General features: G+C 46.0%; 1 protein-coding gene across 2 annotated transcripts in view; it reads right to left on the bottom strand.

Moving 5' to 3' along the window:
- The window catches only part of ccdc85a (coiled-coil domain containing 85A), a 1,121,509-nt gene that overhangs the window by 426,482 nt on the left and 682,176 nt on the right, over window positions 1–12,851 (bottom strand). For both annotated transcript variants that reach the window (XM_072507821.1, XM_072507819.1), the window contains exon 2: window positions 8,854–8,930. In XM_072507821.1, the coding sequence (XP_072363922.1) occupies window positions 8,854–8,930 (77 nt within the window). The remainder of the gene's footprint in view (window positions 1–8,853; window positions 8,931–12,851) is intronic.

Genomic DNA, 12,851 nt, shown 5'->3' on the forward strand with positions numbered 1-12,851 from the left:
TGCAGTAGTGCTGAGTTGAAGTGTACAAGCCCCTGATTTCTATTGCCATAATTACCAATTACAAAGACATGTCGCAGTGTCACAAATGAAATGGTGGACACACAAAGTTTACAATCATCTCCACCAGATTAACTCCTATGTAATGAAGATGAAAATTTATCCCATGTGTTCATTGCTGATCTTCGATCAGTCACTTTGCCATTAAGTGGTGATAGCTCTATTCTGAGTTAGATTCTCACACAATGGTAACATAGATTGGAAAACTTTAGACCTGATAGAAGAACAAACCGCACTCAAATAAATGTTGTTGCTCCATAATGAAACTCTGCGCACGGAAAGAAAACTACAGAAAGAAATTGAAGGATAATTGCAATATAATAAACTTGAGATGCCTCCTTTTTTGTCCATTCAGATATTGAATTTAGTTCTCCCCTTAATCAATGTTCTTGGAGTGGATTGGTGAACTGGCTTCAATTAGGGTGGAAATTCCTTGTGTAAGGTCTCCACCCGCTGTTGCTTGGAGCAGCTATTTTGGTGGCCCAAATAAAATGCCTTCGTACAAAAGATGCAGAAGTTTCACTTGATGGAAATCAGCACAGCATGACAAGAAGTTACTGTTTCCAATTAGTTCCAGTTTGAAGTGGCAGTAATGAAGTAGGTACTACTTTCATACAGGCCTGTGCATGAAGTTTGAAGGAGTTGTTTTGAGAATGCTTAGCGTACAACCAAAGTCATGGTTCAACAAAGAATCCATTTCTGGCATGCATTATTTGCCTATCTTACTTGATATAGAAATGTTGGGCTGGATTTTTGTGGACACTAGACGTGGGGCGGAATTCTCCGTAATCGGCGCAATGTCCGCCGACCGGCACCAAAAACGGCGCAAATCAGTCCGGCATCGCGCCGTCCCAAAGGTGCGGAATCCTCTGCATCTTGAGCGGCCGAGCCCTAACCTTGAGGGGCTAGGCCCGCGGCAGACTGATTTCCGCCCCGCCAGCTGGCGGGAAAGGCCTTTGGTGCCACGCCAGCTGGCGCGGAAATGACATTGCCAGGCGGCGCATGCGCGGGAGCGTCAGCGGCCGCTCACGGCATCCCCGCGTATGTGCAGTGGAGGGAGTCTCTTCCGCCTCCGCCATGGTGGAGACCGTGGCGGGCCCACCCCCGGCGATTCTCCTGCCCGCGATGGGCCGAAGTCCCGCTGCTGGAATGCCTGTCCCACCAGCGAGAATCAAACCACCTCTCTTACCGGCGGGACAAGGCGGCGCGGGCGGGCTCCGGGGTCCTGGGGGGGGCACGGGGTGATCTGGCCCTGGGGGGTGCCCCCCACGGTGGCCTGGCCCGCGATCGGGGCCCACCGATCCGCGGGTGTGCCTGTGCCGTGGGGGCACTCTTTTCCTTCTGCCTTCGCCATGGTCTCCACTGTGGCGGAGGCGGAAGAGACCCCCTCCACTGCGCATGCGCAGGGATGCCATGAGCGGCCGTTGACGCTCCCGCGCATGTGCCGCACGGCAAAGTCATTTCCGCGCCAGCTGGCAGGGCACCAAAGGCCTTTCCCGCCAGCTGGCGGGGTGGAAATCAGTCCGGCGCGGGCCTAGCCCCTCAAGGTGAGGGCTCGGCCCCTCAAGTTGCGGAGAATTCCGCACCCTTGGGGCGGCGCGATGCCAGACTGATTTGCGCCGTTTTTGGCGCCAGTCGGCGGACATCGCGCCGATTGCGGAGAATCCCGCCCCTGATTCTGGGATTTCTGATACCACTCAATAGTGTTTTTAATTTTCGCCACGAGTTGTAAGCCCACTTCCAGCACTCGCAAACTGGCTGGCTTACACTGCAGGATTAGTCCTCTGCAAATTTCATGAAGTCATGCTAGCTTTTAAAGGACTCAGTGTTCATCAAACCTCAGAGGTGGTGTGAACCATACTCTGGATGAGGGATCCTTTTGAAAATGAAGTTTAAAAGGTCTTACACATGCACCTTTGCTGCCCACCCTCCCATCCAGCCTCCATGGGCCTTCATACCTCCATGCCAAGCTAAAGAATTTCCATGCCCATTCACCCACCATGCTCTTTTTGTTGAACCAATGACAGGCTAGAACCTATGGAGACAATTGGGTGCGTTAAAAAAAGTTATTCATAGCTTTTCACTTTTCTTCCATCCCATAACTATGATCCAATAAAAGTTTCAATCATCCAGACCATTTAAGTATCAAAACAGACTGTGCAAGCACTTGACACCTCTCTTGTACAATTAAGCATTCTGCGATTGACAGAATATATCGGAGAACAGGAGCTGTCAATTGAGCAATGTTTTTTCTGAGGTGATGATGTTCAACACTCTAATGGATGTCTGGCCTCTCAGCCAAAAAAAGAGATTTGACAGTAATCCCCTCCAGTTAGATTTTACTTGTTTCCCTGCTTTCAAACCTGTCATGGAGGAACCAACAAATCTATCCCACTCGCTACAAACCTATTTCCACTGAGGTGTGGAGGAGGCTGGCAGGCAAACATTGTCAGTTTTGATAATGGTTCAAAGACTGAGTGAAAGGGTGAACAAAATAAGCTGGGCACTGTTAGGAAACTTTGGCGTACTGAGCACCAGTGATATCTGAGATGTCCCAAAGCTCTTCTCCATGGCAACATGAATCACATAGGCCTTGAATCCAAATGGAAATGCTGATTAGTTAACCTTGAGACTCCAACTTTAGTTTGAATTAAAGGGACAATTTAAAGCACAACTATTTAGAATTCAAACTTCTCAACACCTTTCTGGAAATTTGGAGACGCAAAATCTATTCACTTTTTTAATTAGAATCATAGAATTTACAGTGCACAAGGAGGCCATTAGGCCCATCGAGTCTGCACCGGCTCTTGGGAAGAGCATCCTACTTAAACCCACGCCTCCACCCTATCCCCGTAACCCAGTAATCCCGCAGAACCTTTTTTTTTGGACACTAAGGGCAATTTATCATGGCCAATCCACCTAACCTGTACATCTTTGGACTGTGGGAGGAAATCGGAGCACCTGGAGGAAACCCACGCAGACACGGGAGAACGTGCAGACTCCGCATATTCTCTCATGGGATGTGGGCATCACTGGAAAGGCCAGCATTTGGTGGCCATCATAATTTTTCCATGGTAATTGCTCGACACAGGCTATGTGTCAACCACATTGTTATGGGTCTTGAGTCACATTTCGGCTAGACTAGACAGGGATCGCAGATTATTGACACAGACTTATTTTTTTACAACAATCAATAATAGTTTGATTGCGACCATTACTGAGGCTCAACTAGTTTTCCATTCCATATTATTTTTATTAATTATTTAAATTTGAATTCCAACAGCTGCTGTGGGATTTGAACCTGCATCCCCAGAGCATAAGTTTGGACCTCTGGAGTAATAGCCCAGTGACATTACCACTAGACCACCAACTTCCTCAACAGTTAATACGGCTGTGGGACTTTTGTCCAAGTGTAAACACCTTGCATGATTGTCCCAGTCAAACTATCCAGGCCCCATTTAATCTCTAACAATCTAGCCACCCAGACTTGCTGTCAGTCAGACTTCAGAACAGACCATATACCCCCCCTTCATTTTACCTTATGTTGAAGACTCTGTCCCAAAGCATAACAATCTTATCAACCTTAAATCGAGTTAAGAAACACCAAGGCAAAAAAAAAACATTCATGGGGGTGGTATACAGGGCCCCAACTGTAGTGGCAATAGCATTAGAAAGGAAATCAGAGATGTACGTGATAAAGGAACATCTGTGATTATGGGTGACATTAATCTGCATATAGATTGGGTGAGTCAAATTTGTCACAGTACAACGTAGGAGGAATTCCTGGGGTGTGTATGGGATGGTTTTCTGGACCAATATGTTGAGGAACCAACAAGGGAATAGAGCATCTTGGACTGCGTATTGTACAATGAGAAAGGATTACTTGGCAATATAGTTGTGAGAGAACCCTTAGGGATGAGTGACAATAAGGATGCTGAGGTAGTTGATTCTGAGACGATGGGCTAGATTCTCCACCCCGCCACGCGTCATTTCTGTTTCACCCGTCGGGATGCTGTGTTACGCCAGCAAGTCAATGGGGTTTCCCATTGTAGCCCCACACCATCGGGAAACCCCTGGGCTGCCGGCAAAATGGAGCATCCCAGCGGCGGAGAATCCAGCCCGAGGTTCCTGAATTTCAATAAAGGTAACTATGATGGTACGAGGCATGAGCCGGCTATGATGGACTGGGAAACATTACTGAAAGGAAGAACAGCGGACAGGCAATGACAGGCATTCAAGGAATGAATAGGTGAACTCCAAAAATGCTTTATTCCTATTTAGTGCAAGAGTGGAAATTATACTATGGCCAAACCATGGTTTACAAGGGAAAATAGGGATAGTGGGCGAAATTCTCCCCCAATGGCGCGATGTCCGCCAACTGGCGCCCAAAACGGCGCCAAGCAGACGGGCATCGCGCCGCCCCAAAGGTGCGGAATGCTCCGCATCTTTGGGGGCCGAGCCCCGACATTGAGGGGCTAGGCCGGCGCCAGAGGGATTTCCGCCCCGCCAGCTGGCGGAAACGGCGTTTGTTGCCCCGCCAGCTGGCGCGGAAATGACATCCCCGGGCGGCGCATGCGCGGGTGTGTCAGCGGCCGCTGACAGTTTCCCGCGCATGCGCAGTGGGGAGAGTCTCTACCGCCTCCGCCATGGTGGAGGCCGTTGCGGAGGCGGAAGGGAAAGAGTGCCCCCACGGCACAGGCCCGCCCACGGATCGGTGGGCCCCCATCGCGGGCCAGGCCACCGTGGGGGCACCCCCCGGGGTCAGATCGCCCCGCGCCCCCCGCAGGACCCCGGAGCCCGCCCACGCTGCCTTGTCCCGCCGGTAAATACCTACTTTAATTTACGCCGGCGGGGCAGGCAATTTCTCGGCGGGACTTTGGCCCATCCGGGCCGGAGAATTGAGCGGGGGGGCCCGCCAACCGGCGCGGCCCGATTCCCGACCCCACCGAATTTCCGGTACCAGAGACTTCGGCAACCGGCGGGGGCGGGATTCACGGCAGCCAACGGCCATTCTCCGACCCGCTGGGGGGTCGGAGAATGACGCCCAATTTAATATCAAAGAAGAAGCATACAAATTAGCAAGAAAAAGCAATAGACTGGAGGATTGGGGGCAGTTTAAAATTCAGTAAAGGCGGACAAAGGGATAATTAATAAGGGGAAAATACAATATGAAAGTAAACTAGCAGGGAAAATAAAAACTGACTGCTGGGGCGGGATTCTCCGACCCCCGTCATAGATTGCATAGAATTTTTTTTTAATCTTCTGTGTCTCCAATTGCGCAAATCCGCAGGTAACAGCCACAGCTGCCGGCTTTTTTTTTACAAGTTCAGGGGAGGTTTATTTGAGAAAATTTTACAGGAAAAAAATGCAGAAAGTGAAAATGTTTTCATCCTCTAGAAATTGGAGACTCACCACATTTCACCTAAACATTACAATTAAAAATGTTAAAAAAATAAAAGACACTTAAAAATCAATTAATTGATAAAGCTTCCAAATACGACCTGCAGGCACTTTGTTTTGGAATGATTAAAAATCAAGGTTAAAAATGTTGACATCTCTTGGTTGAAGCTACCAAGTTCTCCATTATAATAAAAAATGACTCCACAATTTAATTTTAAAAAACATTTCTTCATGATTCAGCTTCTATCTTAACCCATGTGTATGTACCAATCATTTACTTCATTTTGTGTAAAATTTATTTTAAAATTAAGTCTAATTGTTACATTTCACTTCCTGGTTTTCTGGCTGTGAGAATATTTCAATGGGATTGGCAGATTACTCTGCTTGATGACATCACTGTTGCTGTATGCCTGGTGATCCCCTTGACTTGGCATCAATTTCAAACTAACACCTTTTATCTTCATTTATTTCCACATGAGTCACAACCATCGTTGGATCACTCACCATACTTGGAGTAAGAGACTTCCATTTCATCAACATCAAAGTTCAGAAAGCAACCAATCACATCATTCTCCCCGAACTTTTTGCAACCTGCTTTTAACAATGCTGGCTGTGAATGGCCTTCAAAAAGGCTGTGACCAGATTTTAAAAAATGCGGGCGCACTGCGCATGCATGCCCGCTCATCGGTGCGCATGAGCAGAGTTTTGCGCATGCGCACTGATGAGCGGGTATGCATGCGCAGTGTGGCCGCATTTTTAAAATATGTTCGTGGCCATTTTGAAGGCCGTTTGCAGCCAGCATTATTATAAGCCGGCGGTTGCACGCGGATTTGCGCGATCGGGAGCGCTGCGACAGACGGCTCCGAGATCCTCCCAACACCTGCCCGCGACCCACCTGTGGGTCGCGCCCCTGACTTTGACAATGCCTGCTGTCATGAGCCTTCAACTTGAAGCTTCTGGCTCAGAGGCAGGGACGCTATCCAGTGCACCACAGGGCCTTCTCAAACTAACACTCAGAAAAGTGAAATGCATGTCACAGAGATCATTAAGGTCTTTGTGGTTAGCAGTGAGTGCTATCCATTGCCAATGACTGCAAAATCTGAGCAATTATTCATGGTTCTGTCTACCCGCTCAAGTGGGCATTAAAATAAATCATGTTGCCTTATTCAAAGGGCACCTGGGATCTCCCTAATGTCCTCCTCAATACTTTGTCTTCAACCAACATTATAAAACAGATTGTGCTGGATTTTGCAGTCAGCAACAAAATAGTGGTGCTCACTGCTGACCTCCAAGAAAGCAGTCCACGTAGATTTAGTCATTTCTCTATTTTTCATCATTCCTGATGGCAGCTTGAATAAGGCACCAAACCAATGAGATGTCTTGCTGTACAGCAGCAGTCATGTCAGCAAGGGGTAAGCAGCCAATCCCATTGAACTATTCACACAGAACAAATCGAGAAGTAAAATGAACTTAATATCCTTCTCTTTTAATTTAAATTTTCAGAAAGCAAAATAAATAATTATGATTGGATTGGCATAGAAACTAAAATGAAGATATACAAAATAAATTTTTTTCAATAACCATGATGAAATTTGACATTCCACCAATATAAAATTACCTTCTGAGGCTACGTGTATGTTTAGCAGGAATTATGAACTTAATATGCTGTCATAAACCCAGTTACACTTATTCAACAAAGTAGAATTTTTTCAAGTGTTGTTACAGCGAGAACTAGAGGCAGTTCTCATCAATTCAATTGACTTCCCATTGATTACAAACTTGGGATGCCTCAGCAGTGCACGCTCCAGAGAATTGTGGAATCACTGTCAGTAACATCTGGATTTTTGCCGTATTCTACAACCGTGTAGACTCCAAAATTGCTGAAAGTTTTGTTTTCCAATTTAGCGTGGCCAATCCACCTACCCTGCATATCTTTGGGTTGTGGGAGTGAGACCCACGCAGACACGGGGAGAATGTGCAAACTCCACAAGGGCAGTGACCCGGGGTTTGGATCGAACCCAGGTCCTTGGCGCCATAAGGCAGCAGTGCTAACCACTGCGCCACCCTGCTGCCCAGCCGTCAGTTTCAGTGAAGTAATGATGGTGAATACTGTCAGTATTTGCTGTCATTACTTTAATAAGGACAAGGGGAGTCCGAGTAAAATAAGAAACAAAGTTTATTTTGTTGCAGCATGGTTGCGCAGTGGTTATCACAGCTGCCTCATGGCACCGAGGTCCCAGATTCGATCCCAGCTCTGGGCCATTGTCCATGTGGAGTTTGCACATTCTCCCCGTGTTTGGTGGGTTTCGCCCCCACACCCAAAGATGTGCAGGCTGGGTGGATTGGCCAGGCTAAATTGCCCCTTAATTGAAAAAAATAATTGGGTACTCTAACTTCATATATAAAAAGAAGAGAACGATATGTACACTACCAGGTAGACCCCTACCGGGTTCTTCCTCTGGTTGGTGTCTTACTGTCAGACCTTTAACACAGTGATTAACAAGATACCCGCCCCGTGTAAGGGAGCTCGTACTCCGCAAGCAGCACGGGGAGGACAAGGATTCCCACCCTGTCGGTCCTGTGCAGAATATTAATAATAATAATCGCTTATTGTAACAGGTAGGCTTCAATGAAGTTACTGTGAAAAACCCCTAGTCGCCACATTCCGGCACCTGTTTGGGAGGCCAGTACAGGAATTGAACCCGCGCTGCTGGCATTGTTCTGCATTACAAGCCAGCTGTTTAGCCCACTGTGCTAAACCAGCCCCATGCCTAACCAGCCCCATATTACGATTACCACCACAAAATCTGGGTCATTTATTCAGCCATTGTCTTATTGCTGTGTGAAAAATGGCTGTCATGTTTCCTACACCATAACAGTGACTGCACTGCAAAAGTACTTTGTGGGCTGTAAAATACTTTGGGACGGACATCCTGAGATTGTGAAAGACCATTTTGTACAAATATACTTTACTTTCTTTTTCCCCTTAATTTCCTAGTTTCAAGAGCCAAATCATGCAGAGCTGGGAGTTCAGAGGTAGCCTTTGGGTTGCAGCTTGCGTGTTCCTGCTCTTTCTGGGAGTGTCAACCTGAAAACATACGGCAGCGTTGTTTCTGGTACTTTTGTTAGAGTCATGCCGTCTTGTACTAAAATCAACCACAGTAGACAGGATAATGGAAATACCACGAAGCAGGTTCCAAAAGCAAGACATCCCACAGACCTTCCCAAAGATGGCATTAAAGCACTAAATTAATTTGTGACACTGAGTTCTTGATAGTGCTGAAGAATGTCCCTAAATGGATATTTAAAAAATACCATCACTTACTATCTCCAGTTGTTTGGAAGTGCTAAGAGAATGTCACTTCCCAGCTGGAATTGACAAGAACATGGACCCACCTGGGGTAATATTCGGTTTTCTTCTTCCAGTTGCTTCACTCTGGTCTCCAGCTGTTTGACGTAAGTGAGAGCAGGCTCTGAAACAAAAAACATTTCATTAATTCTATGAAGCATTTAGATGAAACCGCTTCCTTTCAGCGCCTTCCAAAAAAGATTACAACTCCAAGATGATGCCTCAAGGCAGCTCCTATCATTGGAGGTTACATCAATCTTTAAATACTTTTAAAATTAATAGAGCTAATGACTCTGTTTAATCTCACAATAATTGCAAAGTTTAATATGCAGTGTGGATTTTGAAATGTTTCTTTGTAGAAACCCAAAGGACATGTGCTGAAAGAAAGAAAAAAAAATGCTAAACTCAGCTAAGAATATCATTCATGAAAATGACTAAATAACTGTCCCAAGTCCTTTGGCAATGCCTGAATGAGATTATATGACTTGCATAAATTTTTGATCTTTACAGTAGGCGCTAAAAGTAACTCCCTTGTTCAACTATTTGTGTCATTGGGCTGAAATAAAAACTATATTTACAGTTAATGGGTTTTGATAAGACTGAACAGCTATTATCTAACTAGCGTCATGTACTGTATAACACAAAAACCGAGGTACAAAAGTGACAGTAAGACAGTTCATACAGAACATCAGCAGCTCACAGCTAAATATTACATCAAACAAATGTTGCCTGGGCTTGAAAATTGTGACAATAGAAGAGATTAGATTGGCTAGTGTTGGACTGGATTCTCAGTCCCCCAGCACATTTCTCAGCGGCGCACCATTTGCTGGTGGCAGGGTTCTGTCTTCCAGCCGCTTGTCAATGGGATTTCCCATTGAAGCCACCCGATGCTGCAGGGAGACCCACAGGCGGGGGTGCGCTTCCAGCAGGAAAGGTGAATCAAAACAACCGGAGAATTCTAGCCAATGTTTTCCTCAGAGGAAGCTAAGGAGTGACCTAATTGAGGTGCACAAAATTATGAGGGATCGAGACAGGGCGGAGGAAAAACTTGTTCTCCCGAGTGAGGGATCGATTACCAGCGGTGCATAGATTTAAGGTGACTGGTAGAAGGATTGGAGGGGACATGAGGAAACACTTTTTCACCCAGAAGGCGGTGGACGCAGAAACGATGGGCTGAATAGTCTCTTCCTGCACCGTAACATTTCTATGGTACTAAATAGGAATGAATTTCTGGAACACATTGGCCACAATTCTTGACCGTTGGGATTCTCTGTTCCCGTCGGACTGCATCCTCACCCACCAGTTTCCCAGCGGCATGGGGTGGCTTCAATGGGAAATCCCACTGACAAGCAGCAGGAGGAGTGAACTTCCCCCACCAGTGAACAGCGTGCTGCCAAGAAACAGGCGGCTGGGGGCAATGAAGAATCCAGCCCATTATTTATTTTGGAATTTGAAAATTATTGTTAAATTGAACAGCAGCCGATAGCATGGAATAATGTACAGCCGGAAACAAATTCCAAAGCTACAATCTAACCAGGGATTTAAGGTGATGTTACAAACTATCATAAAGGATTTTATCTATATGTCTGTGACTTCATTCCTTCATACTTTTTTTGTCACTATTCTTTGCAAAATTGTCTAACTTCGATGGAGAAAAGTCTGGAAGCTGCATGAAATGAAATAAATATTGCTTATTGTCACAAGTAGGCTTCAAATGAAGTGACTGTGAAAAGCACCTCGTCGCCACCTGTTCAGGAGGCTGGTACAGGAATTAAACCTGCGCTGCTGGCCTTAGTCTGCTTTGACAAGCCAGCTATTTAGCCCACTGTGCTAAACCAGCCCCTAAACCAGCATGTGAAGCAAAGAAAAGAAAAACAACAACAGCTAGCAGTTGCCTTTTATTTCATGGGCAGAATTTAATGCTCCCTGAAGATAGGTTCAGAGTTGGGGGTTGGGACGGGAAGGTAACATTACATGGACAGGATTCCCCTGGGACCCCACCCTCCCCAACCCAGATACAATTCCACGGTTGGACATGCAGGGGCTCAGGTGGGAAACCCACCTTTTACCTATTAAAGCCTTTGAGTGGCCGTTTTCCGGGTACTTAACGGCCTTTTCCCGCCCAGTCTCAGTTTGTAGGCTAGTGGTAGTGGGTGCGAGTAAGGGATGGAACAGAAAAAGAAACTTTTCTCCATCTTGGGTGGGAAGCCGGGAGGACGTTGCCCCTCAATCTGAAGGCCCTTTCAGATTTGGGGCACTCTCCCCTCTGGGACCTTGGAGCTCCAGCCTTTCCTTAACCCCCAGCCTAACCCTGGCGCTGTGATTGTCTCCCTCTGTATTCCACAGGACATCTCCTACCTTCCCGCCCCCAGGGCTTACCTTGAGAACGGTCCAGGGACCAATTCCAGGCAGAGGGCAGCAGTACCTTTCCTGGCCAGTGCAGTGCTGTGCCTGACGGGTTGGAGAGCTGTCGGCCAAGAGTTTTACAGGTGGGACCTCCTTCCAAAGGTAGATGGAAGCCACGCCCACTACTAATTAATGCTTAAGCAAAAGTTTAATAGCAGTGGGATTCCTAAAGTCGGCGGTAACACATTATTTGTCAACTCTCAGGATGTTAAAATTCTACCCATGACACTCATGAACACAAATTCGCAAAATATTCCTAAAAACTGCTACAAAATCAGATAATAAACATATATGCTCGCACCACCCTCCTAAGGCTGGAAAGAGGAAAAAGCAATTGTTTTCATACAAAATATCTGTCATTTCCTTCTGAAGAAATACTTATTGATAAAATCATCATCAGTGAAACCAATTGAAGGAGGCCAGATGCTCGAGATGCAAAGTAATGAGCCTGTAATTTTTTATAGCTAACATGGAAGATAAAATCAAGTGTCAATTATGGAAGAAAGAGTTCAGACAATCACAGCAAGTGGATGCCCCCGTGAGTACTAAAATACTTTGCAAGTGTTTCTCAATAGATATGCAGTTGCTTTAATTGGATTCTACACAAAGCTTGAGAGCGTATGTCAGCGAAGAAACATTGAACACATTTGCACAATAATCATATAACAATTCTCTGTTGTAATCTCTGGAAAGCATGGTAAACAAGATTTTGAAACGTTTCCTTTGGCTGTAGCTTGGGTTTGGTTTTGTGGGAAATCCTTACATATTTGCATCTGGATAACTGGAAAACTTTGGGACTAACTTGATCCTGTTTTTTGAAGAGGTGACAAAGATGGTTAATGAGGGGAGAGTGGTGGATGTTGTTTACATGGACTTCAGTAAAGCCTTTGACAAGGTGCCTCATGGCAAATTGGCACAAAAGGTGAAGTCACATGGGATCAGAGGTGACGTGTTAAGATGGATACAGAACTGGCTCAGTCACAGAAGACAAAGGGTAGCAGTGGAAAGGTGTTTTTCTGAATGGAAGGTTGTGATTAGTGGCATTCCACAGTGATCTGTGCTTGGGCCTCTGTTACTTGTGGTGTACATAAACAATTTAGAGGAAAATGTCGCCGGTCTGATTAGTAAGTTCGCGGATGACACCAAGGTTGGTGGAGTGGCAGATAGTGTTGAGGATTGTCAGAAGATACATAGATAGGTTGGAGACTTGGGCAAAGAAATGGCAAATGGAGTTTAATCTGGACAAATATGAGGTAATGCATTTTGGTACGTCTAACATAGAGGGAAAATATACCGTAAATGGTAAAACTCTCAGGAATATAGAAAGTCAGAAAGATCTGGGCGTGCGGGTTCGCAGATCTTTGAAGGTGGCAACACAAGTGGGCAAGGTAGTCACGAAAGCATAGGGAATGCTTGCCTTCATTGGACGAGGCATTGAGAATAAAAACTGAAAGTTGTATAGAACCTTGGTAAGGCCACACTTGGAATATTGGGCACAATTCTGGTCGCCACACTACCAGAAGGATGAGGAGGTTTTGTAGAGGATGCAGAGGAGGTTTACCAGGATGTTGCCTGATCTGGAGGTTGTCAGCTATGTGGGGAGGCTGAATAGACTCGGACTGATTTCATCAGAAAGACT

This window comes from Scyliorhinus torazame, chromosome 1 (assembly GCF_047496885.1).
Source record: "Scyliorhinus torazame isolate Kashiwa2021f chromosome 1, sScyTor2.1, whole genome shotgun sequence".
NCBI classification, from domain to species: domain Eukaryota; kingdom Metazoa; phylum Chordata; class Chondrichthyes; order Carcharhiniformes; family Scyliorhinidae; genus Scyliorhinus; species Scyliorhinus torazame.